The 17,937-nt window shown below is 36.4% G+C and overlaps 1 protein-coding gene across 14 annotated transcripts in view; it reads right to left on the minus strand.

Moving 5' to 3' along the window:
• Nucleotides 1-17,937, minus strand: part of LOC109113744 (calcium-dependent secretion activator 2-like) — a 133,428-nt gene that overhangs the window by 60,376 nt on the left and 55,115 nt on the right. For all 14 annotated transcript variants that reach the window (XM_042715520.1, XM_042715517.1, XM_042715524.1 and 11 more), the window contains exons 4-6: nucleotides 8,450-8,530; nucleotides 7,304-7,534; nucleotides 6,849-6,970 (exon numbers count right to left, since the gene is read on the minus strand). In XM_042715520.1, the coding sequence (XP_042571454.1) occupies nucleotides 6,849-6,970; nucleotides 7,304-7,534; nucleotides 8,450-8,530 (434 nt within the window). The remainder of the gene's footprint in view (nucleotides 1-6,848; nucleotides 6,971-7,303; nucleotides 7,535-8,449; nucleotides 8,531-17,937) is intronic.

Genomic DNA, 17,937 nt, shown 5'->3' on the forward strand with positions numbered 1-17,937 from the left:
AATCAATAAATTCCTTAATCATGATTCAGCACAGAGACACACTCGCACATCTTTTCACAGCTAGTCTAGACTGTGTCTACAACAAACACTGAGTCACAATGCTGAATCACTGTTTGGTTATACCCTCTTTTGTGTCTGAGCCTCTGTGTGAATCCTGGCTGGGTGTCCATCAGCCTTGTGCGATATCTGAAGATCTGATAGCATTCCCATTCATCTCAATGGGCTTAGTCAGAATACAAGACACCAATGGAGAAAGATGCTCTTCCCAGCCATAGTTACAGGATCTACCAGCAGAGGGGCTCATGGTAACCAGCCAAACCTTGATCCCTTGAGGTCGACACACCAAACTGGCAATGAAGAACTAGTGGTGATGAAAGCCGACTCTCGTCACCTCGCATGTGCCTGGGCTAAAAATCCAGCTTGAACACACTGCAATGACTAGAGCAAAACTCGTTTTGCACCTGCATGAGGGATAATACCTGTCTATTGCAGCAGGTGGCAATAGTCTATATTCGTTATTCAAAAAAAGAAACCGAAACTTTCAAGAACAAGCGTTTTGTAAATCCCGCGTTGAACTCCCTGAGAACACAAAAAAGACTGGGGATGTACTGCCGTGGTACAGTGGAAAAAAAATATTTTAACTACTGATTCTTTGAAGCCTAATCAAGTCAAGTTGTCAAGTTGTTTGCGGCCAGCCAACGTAGAACATGGGCGGGCATTATATAAATGTGTTACCTCGTGCCTTGAAGCCGTCACAGAAGTGGGATTCAAATATACAATAATGACTGGGGATCACACACTACCAGACTTTCAAGTTGCTCTGTTCACAACAAAGTAATGCAGAAATGTGCATCTTGTTGCTAGGAGATCTGTGACAAATGAAAACAATGTGTGTTCTAAAATCAGCTCAAAATATGTTTGAAATCCTCTGACTGTATTGAATTTTCGTCTGAAAAAAATCAGAGTCCATGACCATCATACTCTATGCTCTATGATTTTCAAGTTTTTGTGAACTGGGTCAAGTTGAACAGCCAATCAGAGTAATCTATCTCACCGACAGCTCGACCGGTTGATTCAAGCTGTTGAACCAACTTCATGAAAAGTGATGCATATGCGTTAATTTGAAGTGGTGATTGGCTGCTGTGGCTGGAGAGTGTGAATATACGTCATCAGTTTTCAGAGCTTTTCTCAGTATTATTCATAAGAACGTACTCTTATGATCCAATCACTGTGCTGTATTATGCATGAGGTTGTATTACAGCAGAGAATATAAAATCTCATGAAAGAGCTTCCGCTATAACAGTTTACCACTTTAAACACGACCGTGAACATATTTCATTTTCTCTCGTGCTCCAAACATGAACCAGCACTGTGTATGTATACACATAATGTCTTCTTAAAATGAAATATGTGTAAATAAAGGCACTGATATAGTGGAATATTAGATCATGAACGCGATGGCACAACAGATTATTGTGATACACAGCAAACAATTATATAGACCGAAAATTCAAAGAAGAGTAAAAAAAAGTAACTATGCCTTTTTTCTTTCTGTTTTAAACTGATGTGTGTCATTTGTTCAGACACTTTAGTACTGGTAAATGTGAAAATATTATTTAAACTTTTAAATGTTCTTCTTCATTTTTCATATAGACCAATATCTCTGCTGATTTGTTCATTTCAAATAATTAATCAAAACATTTTTATTTGATTCGTTCATGATAGTTGTTAGTAGTCTCTAATGATACGATTTCTTGAGAGTTCGTTGTCATTATTATTCAAGTTTTTAAAATATATCAAGTTGGCCCCATCTCCGTTGCTGTTTATTTTCTCTCTTTCTCTGCTCATATTTTAATATTCATTTGTCTGTATAATGAGTGTGTTGTAGGTCTGTGTTTTATTGGTTGTTTTCTCCTCTCTTCCCACCCTCTACACTCCCACTTTTCCACAGCTCTGCACGTCTATTTCTGGAGTCTTTTTCAATCCTAAAGTGTGAAAGACCCGTGCTAAAGCAGGGGGGTTTCATAACACTTTAAACTTAGTTGAAACAACTCCAAATATAAACATAAATGTTAACAGAAGCCTCAGACCACAAGCATCAGAATAAATGGAATAAAACAGCAGATTGACTGAATTGCATCAATAAGCTCATGTTTCACCTGACAAACTTCAATCCTTTAGACATATGATAATGTTGACATTTACACTTGTTTACATTTCAAGGGAGAGAGAACATTATGTGAACAAATGACTTGCGGATCTTCAACACAAACCTGATCTAAATAGCACACCTTTTGTTGTGCATGCCAAATAACATCAATTCTTATAAATAAATGCTTTTTCTTTTTTGTTGCTTTTTTTATTGCTCCTTAATCATTTCAAATTGGGTTTCTGAATGTCACTTACATATAAAAATACCTATTACATTTTTTCATGATTAGCCAAGTATCATAATTTCAATGGAAGCTTATTTTTACCATTAGTTACATGAGGCACACAACAACATCACTGAGGGTATTGAAGGCATTTATGGAGAGGTTACTACCTTCAAGTTACACTCTGCCTTAAGAACTAATAGTGCAACCAAATTAAGTACAGAGTTAGTAACAAACTAGCTAGTAGCTACTAAGCCCCTAGTATGAACTTCATGTCCCTATTAAAGTAAGAATGGCTTACTTATGAACGGCTGGTGCAACCCTACCCAACACTGAATTTCAGCTACAGCTGTTGCCAGTGACACAGCCAAAAAAAAATCCTTCAGTCTTCACTCTGACTGACATTGTCTAGAGCCCAAACCCGCCTTGGGGAGCTTCACCAGTATATGGATATTTTGGGAGGTCTGTTGATGTTACTGGGAAAAAACTGACCTCTCACCACCTAGAGGCTGTCTGAACCCCCAAAACAAGTAGGGAGGTTTATTTATTAAGCAAACTGTTACCAAGGCAACAAAACAACAGAGTTTAGCATCTAATAAAAATCAGTTCAATGATGCAATACCTAATTCACATTGAAAAGGATTTTCTAAATTTACTCACGTTTGTTTCCAACATGCTAATGTGGACAGAACCAGCATTATTTGGGAATAATAATAATAATCATCATCATCCTTAAAAGGTCTCAGGAGATTTGCAATGGAGAGTTTATCTAAGAGTACTTCTGCAAGGAAAAATGAAGCAGCATTAAAAATATATATATATATGGTCTCAGGAGATATAAAAAAAAAAAAAAAAAAAAAAAAAATACAAGTATAAACACCTTAAAGAAAATGGGTTTCATTACGCTTTCATTTGTAGGTAATGTGCACAAAGCCAATAAAAGACTTATAATAAATGTCTAATGCCTTACAATAATGCTTTGCTGACTTCTCTGTAACCACATTTCCAGGAAATGACATCACTGGCCAGATTAAAGTGTAATTTTAATTTAATTCTAGCATAATACAATCACATATGTCTGACATATATTCGATAGGAACTTTTACTTGCAATACTCATTACATTGAAGAAGTGGTTATATTAAAAATAAAATAATACATAAATTATATTTTACGTCCTTTATAACTTTACACAAGTTTGAGACATTTTTCAGTATGTTTTTCATGATAGGCCCCTTTAACAAAAATGTTCACATGCATGAATCTTGGAATCCGCAAGATCTGCTTCCTCTGTGCTAATTAACATCATACTGTGAGGTCAAATGTGAGCATTATCGGACTGAACCACATGATTTCCAGCAGGTGACGGCATAATAAACACACTGAAATCATCTCACACGCCACTGATTCACCTTGATGAGATTACAAGTGACATTTCAATCTCGAGTGTCTGCTGGAGAAAAATGGGAATAATAGCTGTCTTAGAAATGTAATATAAGAGGGAAAAAACCACAACGATTTGGCATCCTTAATATAAGTGCAATACAAAGCCAATACCATGCAAGGTTTTAGTTAAGAAATGTATTACAGAGGCCATAACAGGAGGAATCTGTTTGTGCTCAATGAAATCATACTGTAACTTCCACATTGGATCTTCCTGAGTCAAAGAAGGGTTGCATATACACACATATAAACACACGATTATATACAGTTTTGGTCTCCATAGCAAAACAGACCCATGTTTTTTCTAACAAAATGTTAGGAGTGACATCTAATCTCAAGATGTTCTTCGATGGACCATTACTTCCAGACTTTACGTTCTTTGCATCCGTTTAGCATATATTTCTAAATGGCTGGACAAGTGAGTGTGATCTGAGTCATAATGCTCCACAACACACTTAAAGGCCACCCTCCTTTCACCTACTGCAGAGTGAGAAAGCTCATCTAGGCTTGATGAATTCCTCCTCCTTGTCATATCGTGCCTATACTGAAACTGTTGGAGGTAAGATTGATTCAGGAGCTCTCTGAGAAAAAGAGACCGAATCCTGTATTTACCTGGTCAAAGTAGCAATCAGTTCAAGTCAGCAATCAAAGTGCACTAAATTAGTGTGAAAGCTATGGAAAGCAATTGCTTCTATAAATACACCATAACTTCACAACTAAAAGGAATATGAGGAAATCCAAAAATGTGAGTTAGAAGTATTGATTGTCTATGTGTTGACTGGAATAACTTATCCACGCTCAGGTAAACAATGTTACATAACTCATTCCTACTAATTCCCAGAATGCACCTTAAACAGTAAACATCAACTATATAGATTAGCGGAAATGTTTTTCAGTTTTATCAAGTGTCGTGAGGATGAGTGCAAATGTAGATGTATGAAAATAAAGCCTCATCAGTCTTTAAAAGGGATTTTGTCTCTAGTCTCTATAATGTGCATTGAAGGAAAAAAATGTTGCAAACTTACAGAAATCACAAATTTTATTTGAACCGTTTGGATTACTGAAAACGCGCAAGACATGCATATTTTGAAATGGCTAAAACTAAGATTCATGTTGCAGGTATACGAGTCGTCGTTGTCCCAATCTTTAGTGGATCAAGGTTTTTGCTAGTGTCCGAATTCATGTCATAAGGTGCATGTTTTTTGGATAGTTCTGTGATTATTTGCAGTCAAAATCTAGTCATTTTAATAGGGATCCATGCGATCAGGATTTCTGCAGATTGTCCTTATTTGCTGCGTTAACCAACAGAAAGCTGCTTGGTTTAAAAGTATGAAGCTATTACACAATGGACAGGTTTCACCTGCAAAACTTTGCTGTAATTTCTCTAATATGACTGCATCCATAGTTAAGTAGGCAGCACAATGAGACACATTCCTAATCAACACGAGCAAAAAACCTCCACAAACGTGATTCTAGATGACTGCGATTCCAATTATTACATTTCCAAGCTCACCGTCTACTTAATAAATATTATAACTTTGACATGCTAGTCAGTTCAGGTCAGATGCATCATTACTGCAGATACGCTATGGACTCAAAGGGACCCAGAGATTCATTTAACATTACAAAACACACTGCAGCCAGTGATGACCTCTTCACAATTTTTCTGTCTCACACATAAAGTGTGTCATTCTGGGTCCAGCCGCATTTGCACTTCAGAGCAGCGCAGCTGGCATATTTTCAATGTGTCTGCCGTATCAAAACAAGTCACTACGCTAATGGGGAGCTGATGAGTTAAGAGCGAATTCATGCTCAAGGTTTGAAGATTAAAAGCAAGTGTGAGTTGTTCCCAGCAGATTTGTAAGTCAGTGTACTATAGAATTAAAATAGAGCAGTGAACTTGAGATTGGCAAGTTGTGTACATATCTAAATAAAAAAAAAGAAATTACTAAAAAAATTACTTAAAAAAAACTGAACATGCTATTAACCTACACTGACATTCATATATACATACTATTTTTAAGAAATGTATAACATTTTGTAGAAAAAAAGATATATATAAAGATGTAATCTATTAAACAAGTTCACCAGGGAGAGCCTTTACCAGACTCTAATGTGTGGTTTCACCCTTTTTCCACTTCAGGGTAAAAAATAGTTGATGGTGGGATGAAGTTAATAAATAAAATAAGAAATAAAAGAAATACATCTCACACTGTGACATTTACGAGATTTAAAAATACAATAATACCACAATACATAATACAAAATACCACAACTATGCCACTGTGAGATATAAAGCTGTCCATCTTCATGTAGTCTTGTTTTTGACCTTTATTTTTCATTTATGGTATAATATTGGATATGATATTGGATTTATGACTCTTTTTTTGACCTTGTATGACCCTGTTGGAGGATTGACCTTTGGATTTGCTAACCTTACCTTCCAGTTTACCTTACTTTAAAAAGTTTGAAGTTTTGAAAGTCTCAGGTTGGTAAGATTTATTTATTTATTTATTAAGACATTTACTTGATCAAAAATATAGTACCAAAAAAAAAAACATATATGCCATATTATCACATCTTGAAATTACTAAATTTATAATGTAATATGTAATTTAACGTGAAATGAATATAATTTAAATTATTGTAATGTAAAATAAAACATAATGAATATAATGTAAAATGTTTACTCCAGTCTTCAGTGTCACATGATCCTTCAGAAATCATTCTAATATGCTGATTTGCTGCTGTTGAAAACATTTTTTGTGAAAACATTTTCTTCCATAATTCTTTGATGAATGGAAAGTTCACAAGAACAGCACTTATTTGAAATAGAATTTGATTGTAACATTATAAAAGTCTATACTGTCACATTTGATCAATTAAATTTGTCCTTGCTTAATAAAAATATTAATTCCTTTAAATAGCATCTTACTGGACTCAACCTTTTTGTGCAGTAGTGTGTGTATATAACACCAGTGTATATCATGTTAAGGGCTCTTATTCATAGTGCTGTAATGACTATACTCACTGTGGTCTGGAGGCCTCGGCTTGATCCGTCTGGAGCTTCTCTCCTCCCTCCACCTCCATGGTGCAGTACACGATCCGGTTAGGAGCAACGGATTTCAGCCCCTGCACCTCAATGATCACAATCTGAGCAAAAGGCACAAGACCACATGATTGGACTTCACATGACATTCGAAAAGCATCTAAAGAGCGACAATTTAGATTTCTTATTTTTGTGGAAGTGCTTTTTGACAACTAGCTGTTCAGACAACCCACTAACTATTCTATATAAAATAAAATGTAATTTAGAAAATTCTTAGCTCAAGCACTTCATGCATGAGGAATTATGTTTTATTCAACCATTCAAACACTTTGTAGCTGTGACGCTTGTAAGACGCATACACACAAAATGAAAACCATCACAACCATCAAGGTTATGGTGAATTGTAAAGCAAAGATTGCATCTTTATAAATATCTACCTCCAGAGAAAACGTCAGCACTACGTCAGATTTGGAGAGAGGCAAGTCGTTCTCATCGCCGATGTCCAGGAAGCTGTTCATGGGTGTGAGTTTGGGCTTGATTTTGGGCTTGAAGTCTTTGGCCACAGGCTGGCTCTCCAGGTTTGCCATCAGCAGGTTAACGGATGACCTGAGCTCCTCCACGTACATCATCTCCATGTCTTTGGAAATAAACTTTGGAAACTTCCTCTCCTATCAGACGCAGCAGGAAACAGGATGAACACTGTGACTTTCAGGTACCTGTACAGTTGATTCATCCTTACAATAAGTCAAAAACAATTTATATTTTTGACATATATTAATACTAAGATTAATATTTTATGGGAGGAAAATGTGTTTAAAAAAATAATAAAAATTGTTGCTTATACAATATTATTTCACATTATATATTATTTACTCATACAATATGACTGATTAATCAACAATAAACAAAAAACATCCTATTTTGTGCGGTTTTATTAAGTCCACAATGTAACAGAATTTTTTTTTTTTTTTATCAGTAATTTATTTTTTATTCTTATTTCTTAGTTTTCTTTTTAAAGTTTTTCATGTTTACTTAACGGTTCTGAATGAGTCCACAATATGACTGACTTAGAACACAATATGCTAAAAATAACCAAACCAACAATATTTTTTGCAATATAATTAGTGTTTATGATATTTATTCTTATTTATTTATTCCATATATATTTAAACCGTTTTTATTAATTTACTTAAAATGTAGACAAACCTATAATATATTATATATATTTTTTTTTTGCAAAAATATTGTAATTGTAATTTTTTTGTATGTTTTTGTTGTTATTGTATGTTATTTACACCATGATGGATCGAAGTCTGATTCTAAACTATTAACTCAACCGCGAGTTAGAGACTTTTGTCAATCTTTTTGACAAACTCATCAAAAAAGAACTGATTCATTCGAGAGTCATGTGTGAAGGAAACACTAATGTGTACTCATGTGGACACACACAAACAAAAGTTATACACTTAGTCCACCTTTAAATCTGTAAGAAAAACAAACTGGTCATATCTGATCCCACATTTTTTAACAGCAATGTGTAGATGTTTTCACCATAAAGACAGAAACAGGTGAAGGTTTCTTACTCTGGCTATTTTCTCAGCCAGCTGCAGTCGCCCGTCCAGCTCTCTGCGAATCTGCGCCGCCTGCTCGTCCACATTGTCCAGCTGCACGGAGAACAGGAGACAAAGCTTATCTATTTAACACGGCTTACTAAACCCATTACCCACAGGTAGATCTAGATAGATCAAACCTGACTGTGGTGAAAAGACAGGGAAGATGAGCTTAATAACTACTATGATTAGTCATGTAATCTCTTTTGAGCCTCGTGAAACAGCAGTGGTACTTGGACAGGCCATATCGAGGAGATATGAGATCATAAAAATGTTTAATGTCTTTATCTGTTCAATGAGCACTCTGGCATGCCCTCAAATGAAACGTTTTTGGTTTGTGAAACACACACACATACTCAAAATGACACACAAACACACCCACACAGCACTGCTGGCATGTTGTCAACACAGGGTTTCCTCTCCATGAGTGGGAAATCTCTCTGTATCATGCGCGCAAGACACACACACACACACACACACACACCACCCCCACCGGAGCACTGTTTCCACTTGATAAGCTCTTCTCCCTTCGGCGGCAGTAGGATGGACTCCGTTCCGATTTCACGCTGAACTATTGCTGCACCATACTAGCTCACTCACAAAGCAACAAAGTTATTTGCATGCTTGAATATCCATATCGGCTTCAGCAGTTGATTTTGCTAAACTAAAACAAAATGAAGGTCCTAGCTAACATGACATTAAAAAGTTACTATAGTTTAAAAACCTGTGATATTGAGTTAATACATGTTAAAACCACAAACCAACACATTCTCACCTGTCAAAGATTATCCCTTTTCTTTGGATTTTAAAATTTCAGCAGTTTTCACAACCAGAAGCTGCACAAAGTTGTGGCATCTTGAACTCATTTATTTTTACTGTGAGTGATAACATGTTGGCCGATGGTGGATGCGTTGATGTGTCTGGAGCAGTCAAATGTGGAATCTATCTATACATATCTATGGTAAAAAAAACTACCTAGTAATCACCCAGAACACCCTAGCAACAACTAAGAATATGATACCAACCACCCAGAACCCTTTAGCCAGTGCATAACAACCACATAGAAGACCCTAGAAACCATTCAGAAAATGGTACAAGATGCATTACAACCACCTAGTAACCACCCAGAACACCCTAGTAACATCCAGAATACTTTATAACTAACCTGAACATCATAGATGTCACCTAGACTACACTAGCAGCAACCTAATCACCCAGAAATCTTGGGATTTAAGAATTGATATCATTCTGTAAAAAAGAGAATCGATTAATATCGAGATATCGATATTTTTTTACCCAGTCGTAATAATTTGCATATAGCTGGCGCGTGGACCAAGAGATCTGCAAATTAGAATGCTACTAAAGTCACGTCATGTTTATTTATAAGGCATTTTTTTCAATAGATTGTTTAAAAGCAAGCAGCTTTACAGTATCAAACATGAAAAACAGTGTCAGTGGCTCTTTTCGCTAGAAGCACAACTTCATTTTCTACTATAAAGCAGCTCTCCAGTGTATTCATGTTTTCACCCGTGGAGATCTCAACGGATTCAACAGACGAAATTAGCCAGCACACACCTACTTATAACTTATAACATTATCGTCACGGGCCAATGGTAATTTGAAGGTGTTTTGCAGCCAGAATTAACTTTTCTGGAGAGTTCGCTTTGGCAAGCCGTTTTCAAACTCCCAAAATGAACTTAATTTTGGCCTGATTTTGTTCGAAATGACGTTACATCAGTTCGTTCTTCAATTTCATATGAAGTATATGCATTTGAAGCGTTAAGACACACTAATTTCAACCCAAGTTACAAAACACGATTGGAGAACTCTTCCGATCTCCATAATTGGTAGAATAAATGTGATAAAAATGGTATTTCTTCTTCAAATATTTTATATAATTTTTTATTTTATAATATTATTGTATTAGTGCTTATTTAATTACCTAGACTCGATTATTCTTCCCTTTCTATGGAATTATAAGGGTCACAGAATCAAAAAAGTTAATCTCTGTAAACCCAAATATGAGGGTGGTTTGGCCCTTCTGGATTTTCGCCTTTATTACTGGGATATTCATTTACAAGTTTTTGCACTATGGTTGGAGCAGCTGGCTAGTGCCCCAGATTGGCTTCAGATAGAGCAGGATTACTGCCATCCTTATGATCTTGGAGCAGTGCTACTCTTCCCCCAGTAATATTAGACCAAACAGTGGTTAATAGTATTATCATAAAGAGTCAGTTATGTGTTAGAGATAGAAAAGAGAATACCATAAGGTAAAATCACTTTCTCTCTTAATTCCAATTGCAAATAACCCATCATTCCCCGTTCAAGTTTGGCTACAACCTTTAATCAATGGAAAGAATTGGGTATATGCACAGTCAAGGACCTTTATCTTGATGGGGCCTTAGCTTCCTTTACGCAACTACAATATAAATACCCCCCCCCCCCCCCAAAAAAAAAAATCATAGTTTTAGAAATAAGGAATTATTTGCATACACATTATGTTTCCCTAGATGAGGTCTCATCCTCTGTTATTGATGATTGTCTCATACAGTTCAGGGGAAACAAGAGTCAGCTATCTTTAATTTATGGAAGGTTACTAACACCTATTTCCCCCTCTACAAACTTGATCAGAGAGGAATGGGCACGAGAGACCAGAATTGGAATCTCAAAGGAGATTTGGCAGAGTGGTTTGGAGGATATTGATAAACAATTGGTCAATATTAGATTATGTCTTATTCAGTTTAAGGTCTTACATAGATTACACTTTTCAAAAAAAGAACATACATAGGATTTTTCCCAATGTTTCTCCTCTTTGTGATAAGTGCAAATAAGAGGATTCTCATAGTTATATTTTCTGTCATAAAATACAGGGATTCTGGTGTGAAGTTTTTAAACTTTCAGATGTCCTTAATGTAATTTTGGAACCAAACACAGTGCTCATTATATTAGGACATTCTGATTATACATATTCATTGAACAGTGCACAACAGAAATTCCTTACATATTGTTTGATAACAGCGAAGAAACTGTTATTATTGTCCTGGAAAAAGGGTAATCTTCCTACTGCCAAACTATGGCTTGAGGAACTGATATCTACTCGACCAGACATATCTTAAAAGGCAACACTGGACAGTTTCACAAGATTTGGGACCCTTTCTTCTGTTACCTCAATAGGAATTCTATTTCTTAAAGCAATGTATTGTAATTTAAATGTTGTATGTTTATGTCACTGTTTTGTATATTAACAGGCTGGGGAAGGGGTGTTACATTTAATGTTTTTTATTATTATTATTATTGAATATGATGTTGCTAAAAATAGCATTATTTTGTGTATTTGGTGTAATTAAATTTGTTTATGTTAACATTATTTTGTGTATTTGGTGTAATTAAATTTGTTTATGTTCATTATTGTTAATTAAATTTGTTTATGTTGTTAGAAACGTGCCGTTTTTTACAAGGCTCATCAGTCTAAAAAGCTACGAGTGCTCTGATTGGCCAGCTATTCAGTGCATTGTGATTGGCTAAATACCTCAAGCGTGGGATGGAAATGTCACGCCCCTTGTCATACTGTGATGTGTGTCCCAGTCAGAACACCGGTGAGACAAGACAAAAAAATAAAACTTCATTACAAACGAGCCATTTGTTGCATCCTGTGGGGACATAATTACGGATAATAATGACTTATACTGTGTTTTTACGCAATGCGTTGCATCGCACTGCGTAAACAAAAAACCATGTCTGCATTTGTGATCAGAGAAAGGACAAACAACAAGCGCTACTCTACACCAGCGGTTCTCAATTCCAGTCCTCACACCCCACAGCTCTGCATATTTTGCACGTCTCTTTTTGTTAACACACCTGATTCAGATAATCAGCTCGAACTGTGTTCCCATTGACATAGTCCCTACACAGTGTTCTTTGTTCCCTACTCCCTGAGCAGGGGAAATCTGTTGAAGTTTACCTCACTTCAGAACATTCATTTGGGGATTTGCGCTGCACGACAAGTGTGACATCATATACAGTGCACAGCATAAATGAGTACACCCCCTCTAAAACTTAATAAATTCAGCAATTACTCTTTACTTACTAAGACATGTTAGGGTTCTTGGGTGGAGATATAATGTTCCAACAAGTGCTTGATCAGTTACCAAAGAAGAATGTCAAAATTATTCAGGAAAATAAGATTTTCTTATCAAAGTGATAAAATGTTGTTTAAAAAACGAGTACACCCTCCTGAAAGTTGCTAAATAAAAAAAAAAAAATGTTTTGATCAACAGATAAGTATGTCAATTTCTTGACAATTAAGTGTTATATAGCCTACTGAATCATACTCAGACTTAATGCTGACAACAGTGGAACCACTTGGGAGAGAACTGCCAGGAGACTTATTTCTTAGCAAAAAAAAGAGGACAATGGTACAAGAGGAATACCAAATACCAAATCATTGTTTTAAGTGTGAAAATATAGCAGAAGTAGCACCAACATTCAGAATCAATGGACTTGTGACTAGGCCCTTGAAATAATCAGGCCTTCACTTGAAGTTTTTATTTAGTGGTGAGTGATTTTTTGCTAGAAAAAGTGCAGGAGAAATACCATGCAAGTGTCTCAGAGCCAGTAGAAGCTATGAAAAGATTGACTGTTTATCTCACAGAGTAAGATGCAGCCTGCAGAAGTGACATGCATGCTTGTCATCACCACTGGAACTACCAAAGCACAATAAACTCATTTAACCGCTTACAAGGCCCATATTTACAAAATATAGACTTCTGGTAATCCATACTCTAGTCTCAAGAGACCAAGTCAATCATTTCGAATCCAAAAGCATCCAAAATATTCTGGTGTTGCTAGAGGAAGAGTACAGTGAGAAGTGCTTGGCTCCCACAGTGAAGCTCATTGGTAGTAAAGCTCTTCTATAGGGATCTATGAGTGCTATAGGTGTGAGGGTGTTATGCTTTATCAATGCTGTCATGAATTCACACACCACTGTGTGATGTAATACAAAAACTTGAAGCAGAAGATGCTACCCTCTCCTCATTCCCTGAGTTGTTGGCCATTTTTTCAACATGACAATGATGATATGCATTCTTCCGACGCGAAAATCTTTCAGTGGACATGTATTTCACCCAATCTTAACATTCTTGAGCACCTAGCACCTAGGATACTGTAGAGATGAGTTAAGCAACACTCCCCATTAAAGACCAGGGAATTTAACGAGGTCATCCTTTAGAATTTAAAAAGAACAGATGTGGCAATTTGTCATGAACTTGGACATTCTGTTCCAAGAAGGGTCAGAGCAGTATACTTAAAGTTCTGGAGGACATACTTAGTACTTGAATATTATACATTTGCTTAATTAAATCTAGGGTGTACTCATTTCTGCAATCCTTCATTTAAACAAATTTGGCTAATTTAATTTTACAGAAAATATTGGCATATATTTCTTTCTTTTTATTAAGTATATGCTTAATACATTTCAATTTTGCCATCTTTCCATGAATTATATTAGTGATTATCAAGAAAATTATGTTTATTCAGAGGGGGTGTACTTATTTATGCTGTGCACTGTACCTCTGTAAATAAATACAATTTAAATTCACGTCTTGCAGACATCAATGCACTTTGAATGGAACATATAGGTTCACTTCGAACTGAAATCATGACGGAATATCCTGTGATGTCCACTTCGCAGGGCACTTACGTTCGAATAGAACAAATTTCTGAAGCGACAAGAGAAACAAACAAAATGTACAGAGCAGGGTGGCGCGAGTACTGGAATTGAGAACTGCTGCTCTACACTGCTCAAAACCCACGTTTGAATCATCAGTGGATAATTGTTTAAATATTTTAAATGTGTTTACGTACTTAGAGTCTGAGAGTCAGGAATTGTGGTATTGTATTCTTGTATCAGGGGATAGTGATCCATTAATTCATATGATGAGTTAATATTTGGGTTAACTGTTCTGTAACAGTGTTGTACATACAACTTAACCATTGATTTCTAGTTGTGTCCTCTTTTGGAAGGCCAAACAAAATATTTTTGCTTTCACAATGAAACAGTGTCTCCACAACATGGCGCCGGCAGCAACAGCAAGAATCAAAGTTACGCCTTCTTTCTTTGCGTGAACATTTGGGCGGCATTATGCAGATCTTCCCACATCGTGACGTAGACACGTGAGTGTTTTAGGTGGGTGTGCTTTATAAAGAATATCTCTTTGGGTTTGAGACATTTTGAACTTTACATATCTTCTTTAAGCACCAAGAGCTTGTAACACTCCAAAGAGAAAGGAAAACCTGAAATCGCATCATATGACCCCTTTAAATTTATTATTATTAATTTTATATATACACTCACTGTCCACTTTATTAGGTTCACCTTGCTAGTACCGGGTTGGACCCCTTTTGCCTTCAGAACTGCCTTAATTCTTTGTGGCATAGATTCAACAAGGTGTTGGAAACATTCCTCTGAGATTTTGGTCCATATTGACATGATAGCATCATGCAGTTGCTGCAGATTTGTCGGCTGCACATCCAAGATGCTAATCTCCCGTTCCACCACATTCCAAAGCTGCTCTATTGGATTGAGATCTGGTGACTGTGGAGGCCATTTGATTAAAGTGAATTCATTGTCATGTTCAAGAAACCAGTCTGAGATGATTTGAGCTTTGTGACATGGTGCATTATCCTGCTGGAAGTAGCCATCAGAAGATTGGTACACTGTAGTCATAAAGGGATGGACATGGTCAGCAACAATACTCAGGTAGGCTGTGGCATTTAAACAATGCTCAATTGGTACTAAAGGGCCCAAAGTGTGCCAAGAAAATATCCCCCACGCCATACCACCACCACCAGCCTGAACCGTTGAGACAAGGCAGGATGGATCCATGCTTTCATGTTCTTTACGCCAAATTCTGACCCTACCATCTGAATGTCGCAGCAGAAATCGAGACTCATCAGACCAGGCAACGTTTTTTCCAATCTTCTATTGTCCAATTTTGATGTTGTTCAGTTTTGTTTTATTATCTGTTTGATGTTGTTAGCTGTGTGGTGTTGTGCTGGTTTTGGTCTTTTTGTTTTAGAGTTCACCGTGTTGTGCATTCAGAGATGATATTCTGCATACTTTGGTTGTAACAAGTGGTTATTTGAGTTACTGTTGCCTTTCTATCATCTCTAACCAGTCTGCCCATTCTCCTCTGACCTCTGACATCAACAAGGCATTTTCATCCACACAACTGGATATTTTCTCTTTTTCTGACCATTCTCTGTAAACCCTAGAGATGGTTGTGCGTGAAAATCCCAGTAGATCAGCAGTTTTTGAAATACTCAGACCAGCCTGTCTGGCATCAACAATCATTCCACGTTCAAAGTCACTTAAATCCCATTTATTCCCCATGCTTGGTTTGAACTTCAGCAAGTCATCTTCACAACATCTAGATGCCTAAATGCATTGAGTTGCTGCCATGTGATTGGCTGATTAGCAATTTGTGTTACCAAGCAATTGAATAGATGTACCTAATAAAGTGGTCCGTGAGTGTATGTACTGTATGTATATATGTTAGAAAAGTAATCCTGATATTTGTGATTATTTCAAGGTTATTCGATGATTGAGTAAAAATTTTATAAAATAAAAACCGTATTTGACAAAGACACGTTCTCAGTATTTGCAGTATTTAAGGGATAAATCTTCTTAAATGAGAGTTCTGTCACCATTTACTCACCCTCATGTTGTTCCAAACATGTAATACTTTTTTTCTGTGTAGTGCAAAAAAAAGTATGTTTTGAAGAATGTTTTAATTGGTTTGTCCATGCAATGAAAACAGAATTGGATCCCACTTTCTTTTATTCTACTGATCAAAAACAGAAAGTCATTTTTCAAAATATCATCTTCCGCAGAAGAAATCATGCTGGTTTAGAATGACATGAGGATGAGTACAAAACGACAGAATTTTTCCCTATAATGTGCTGATGTTTTTAGTAAAATGTTCATGCCTTGCATTCCACGCCGTTATCTGGGTCCACAGTGGGCTGCCCCCCAAAAGAGCATGTTTGATGGGCCTTGACTAAATCACTTTTGTAACTTTAAAAAGAAGAAATATATATTTAATTAGCACAGTGAAGAATATGCAGGGTTTTCATACATTTGATTACTTCATTTAATGATTGTAGCATTTCTTATTTCTTTGTTCTAATGTATTTTTTTTGTCCTATTGCTTGTAATTAGTATATTATTCTTTCTTTTGATCACTGACTGTTTACTTGTCTTTGTAGAGCTTTTTTATTTTTTTAATTTAGGCTAGTATTTTTGTGATATTGACACTGGTGACAAGAATAATGAAATTTCTATGGTATCCAAAATATATATATTGTTACCATGAAATAAATCATTCATATCGTGATATAAGACTTCATCATCATGTCATATCGCCCACCCCTACACTACACCCTACAAGCACCTGGTAATCACCCACAGCACCCCAGTAACCAGCTAGAACACCCTAGTAAAAACAAAATACACAAAGAACACCCTAGTAACCACCTAACAACCCATAAAAAACCCTAGCAACCACGTAGTAACCAACTAGTTTTTTACATTACCATAACGATAAATTGGAATGCTTTTAATAACTTTCTCATTTTAATGTACTTGGAGTGTGCACCAAGCGCTAGGAAATCATAAGTATTGGATCGGGAGTCTGTATCTGCAGATACTCAATATTCAATGACTCGGATCGGATTGGGCACAAAAAAAACTGATTGGGACATCCCTAAAATAAAACATATCTTCTAAAAACGTAAATATCTGCTTGTGTTTAATAACACAACATTCTATTTGAACTGTCCTGATGCTCTAATCAGAAGAAGAACATGTAAAGACTGTTTGAGAGCAGCAGTGTGCTAGTGTCTGTAATGAGGCCGGCTAATGTCTGCCTTGCTTTACTGAGCAGATCTACTGCTCCCTCACATCAACCTTCATTATCGACTCATTCTATTAACAGATGCAAATCCACTAACGCCTCAAAATCTCACAGAAGGAGCATGTAGGAGAAAGAAGAGCAGACGAAGGCCTCTTGTCAGCCCGGCGTTGGTCTGGTCATACGTGGGAGGCCTTAATGATGCAGTTTGGCACATCTAGGCAGATGGAAAGAGGCCAATCGGTGTTAAAGGAAGTGCACCTCTGAAACACACAGGAAGTAACGAGAGCATCACAGGGATGAAAACCGCTGGTCTCCACTAATAATATACCTAATGACCCCAGCAAAAACAGGAGGTCAAGGTCAGGGTGGGATATGATCAAACGGTCATGTGAAAATGCTTGCGGTTTTCTTCTCAGCTGGGAAATGTGAATAACATTTCCACTTTGGAAATAATATGGTAAATGTACACACAACCATCTTTCACAGGTTTGACTTCACCGCAGTGGTTCTCAAATCTGTTTGGTTTGAAGAATATTTTTCATTTAACAA

This window comes from Cyprinus carpio, chromosome A25 (assembly GCF_018340385.1).
Source record: "Cyprinus carpio isolate SPL01 chromosome A25, ASM1834038v1, whole genome shotgun sequence".
NCBI lineage: Eukaryota > Metazoa > Chordata > Actinopteri > Cypriniformes > Cyprinidae > Cyprinus > Cyprinus carpio.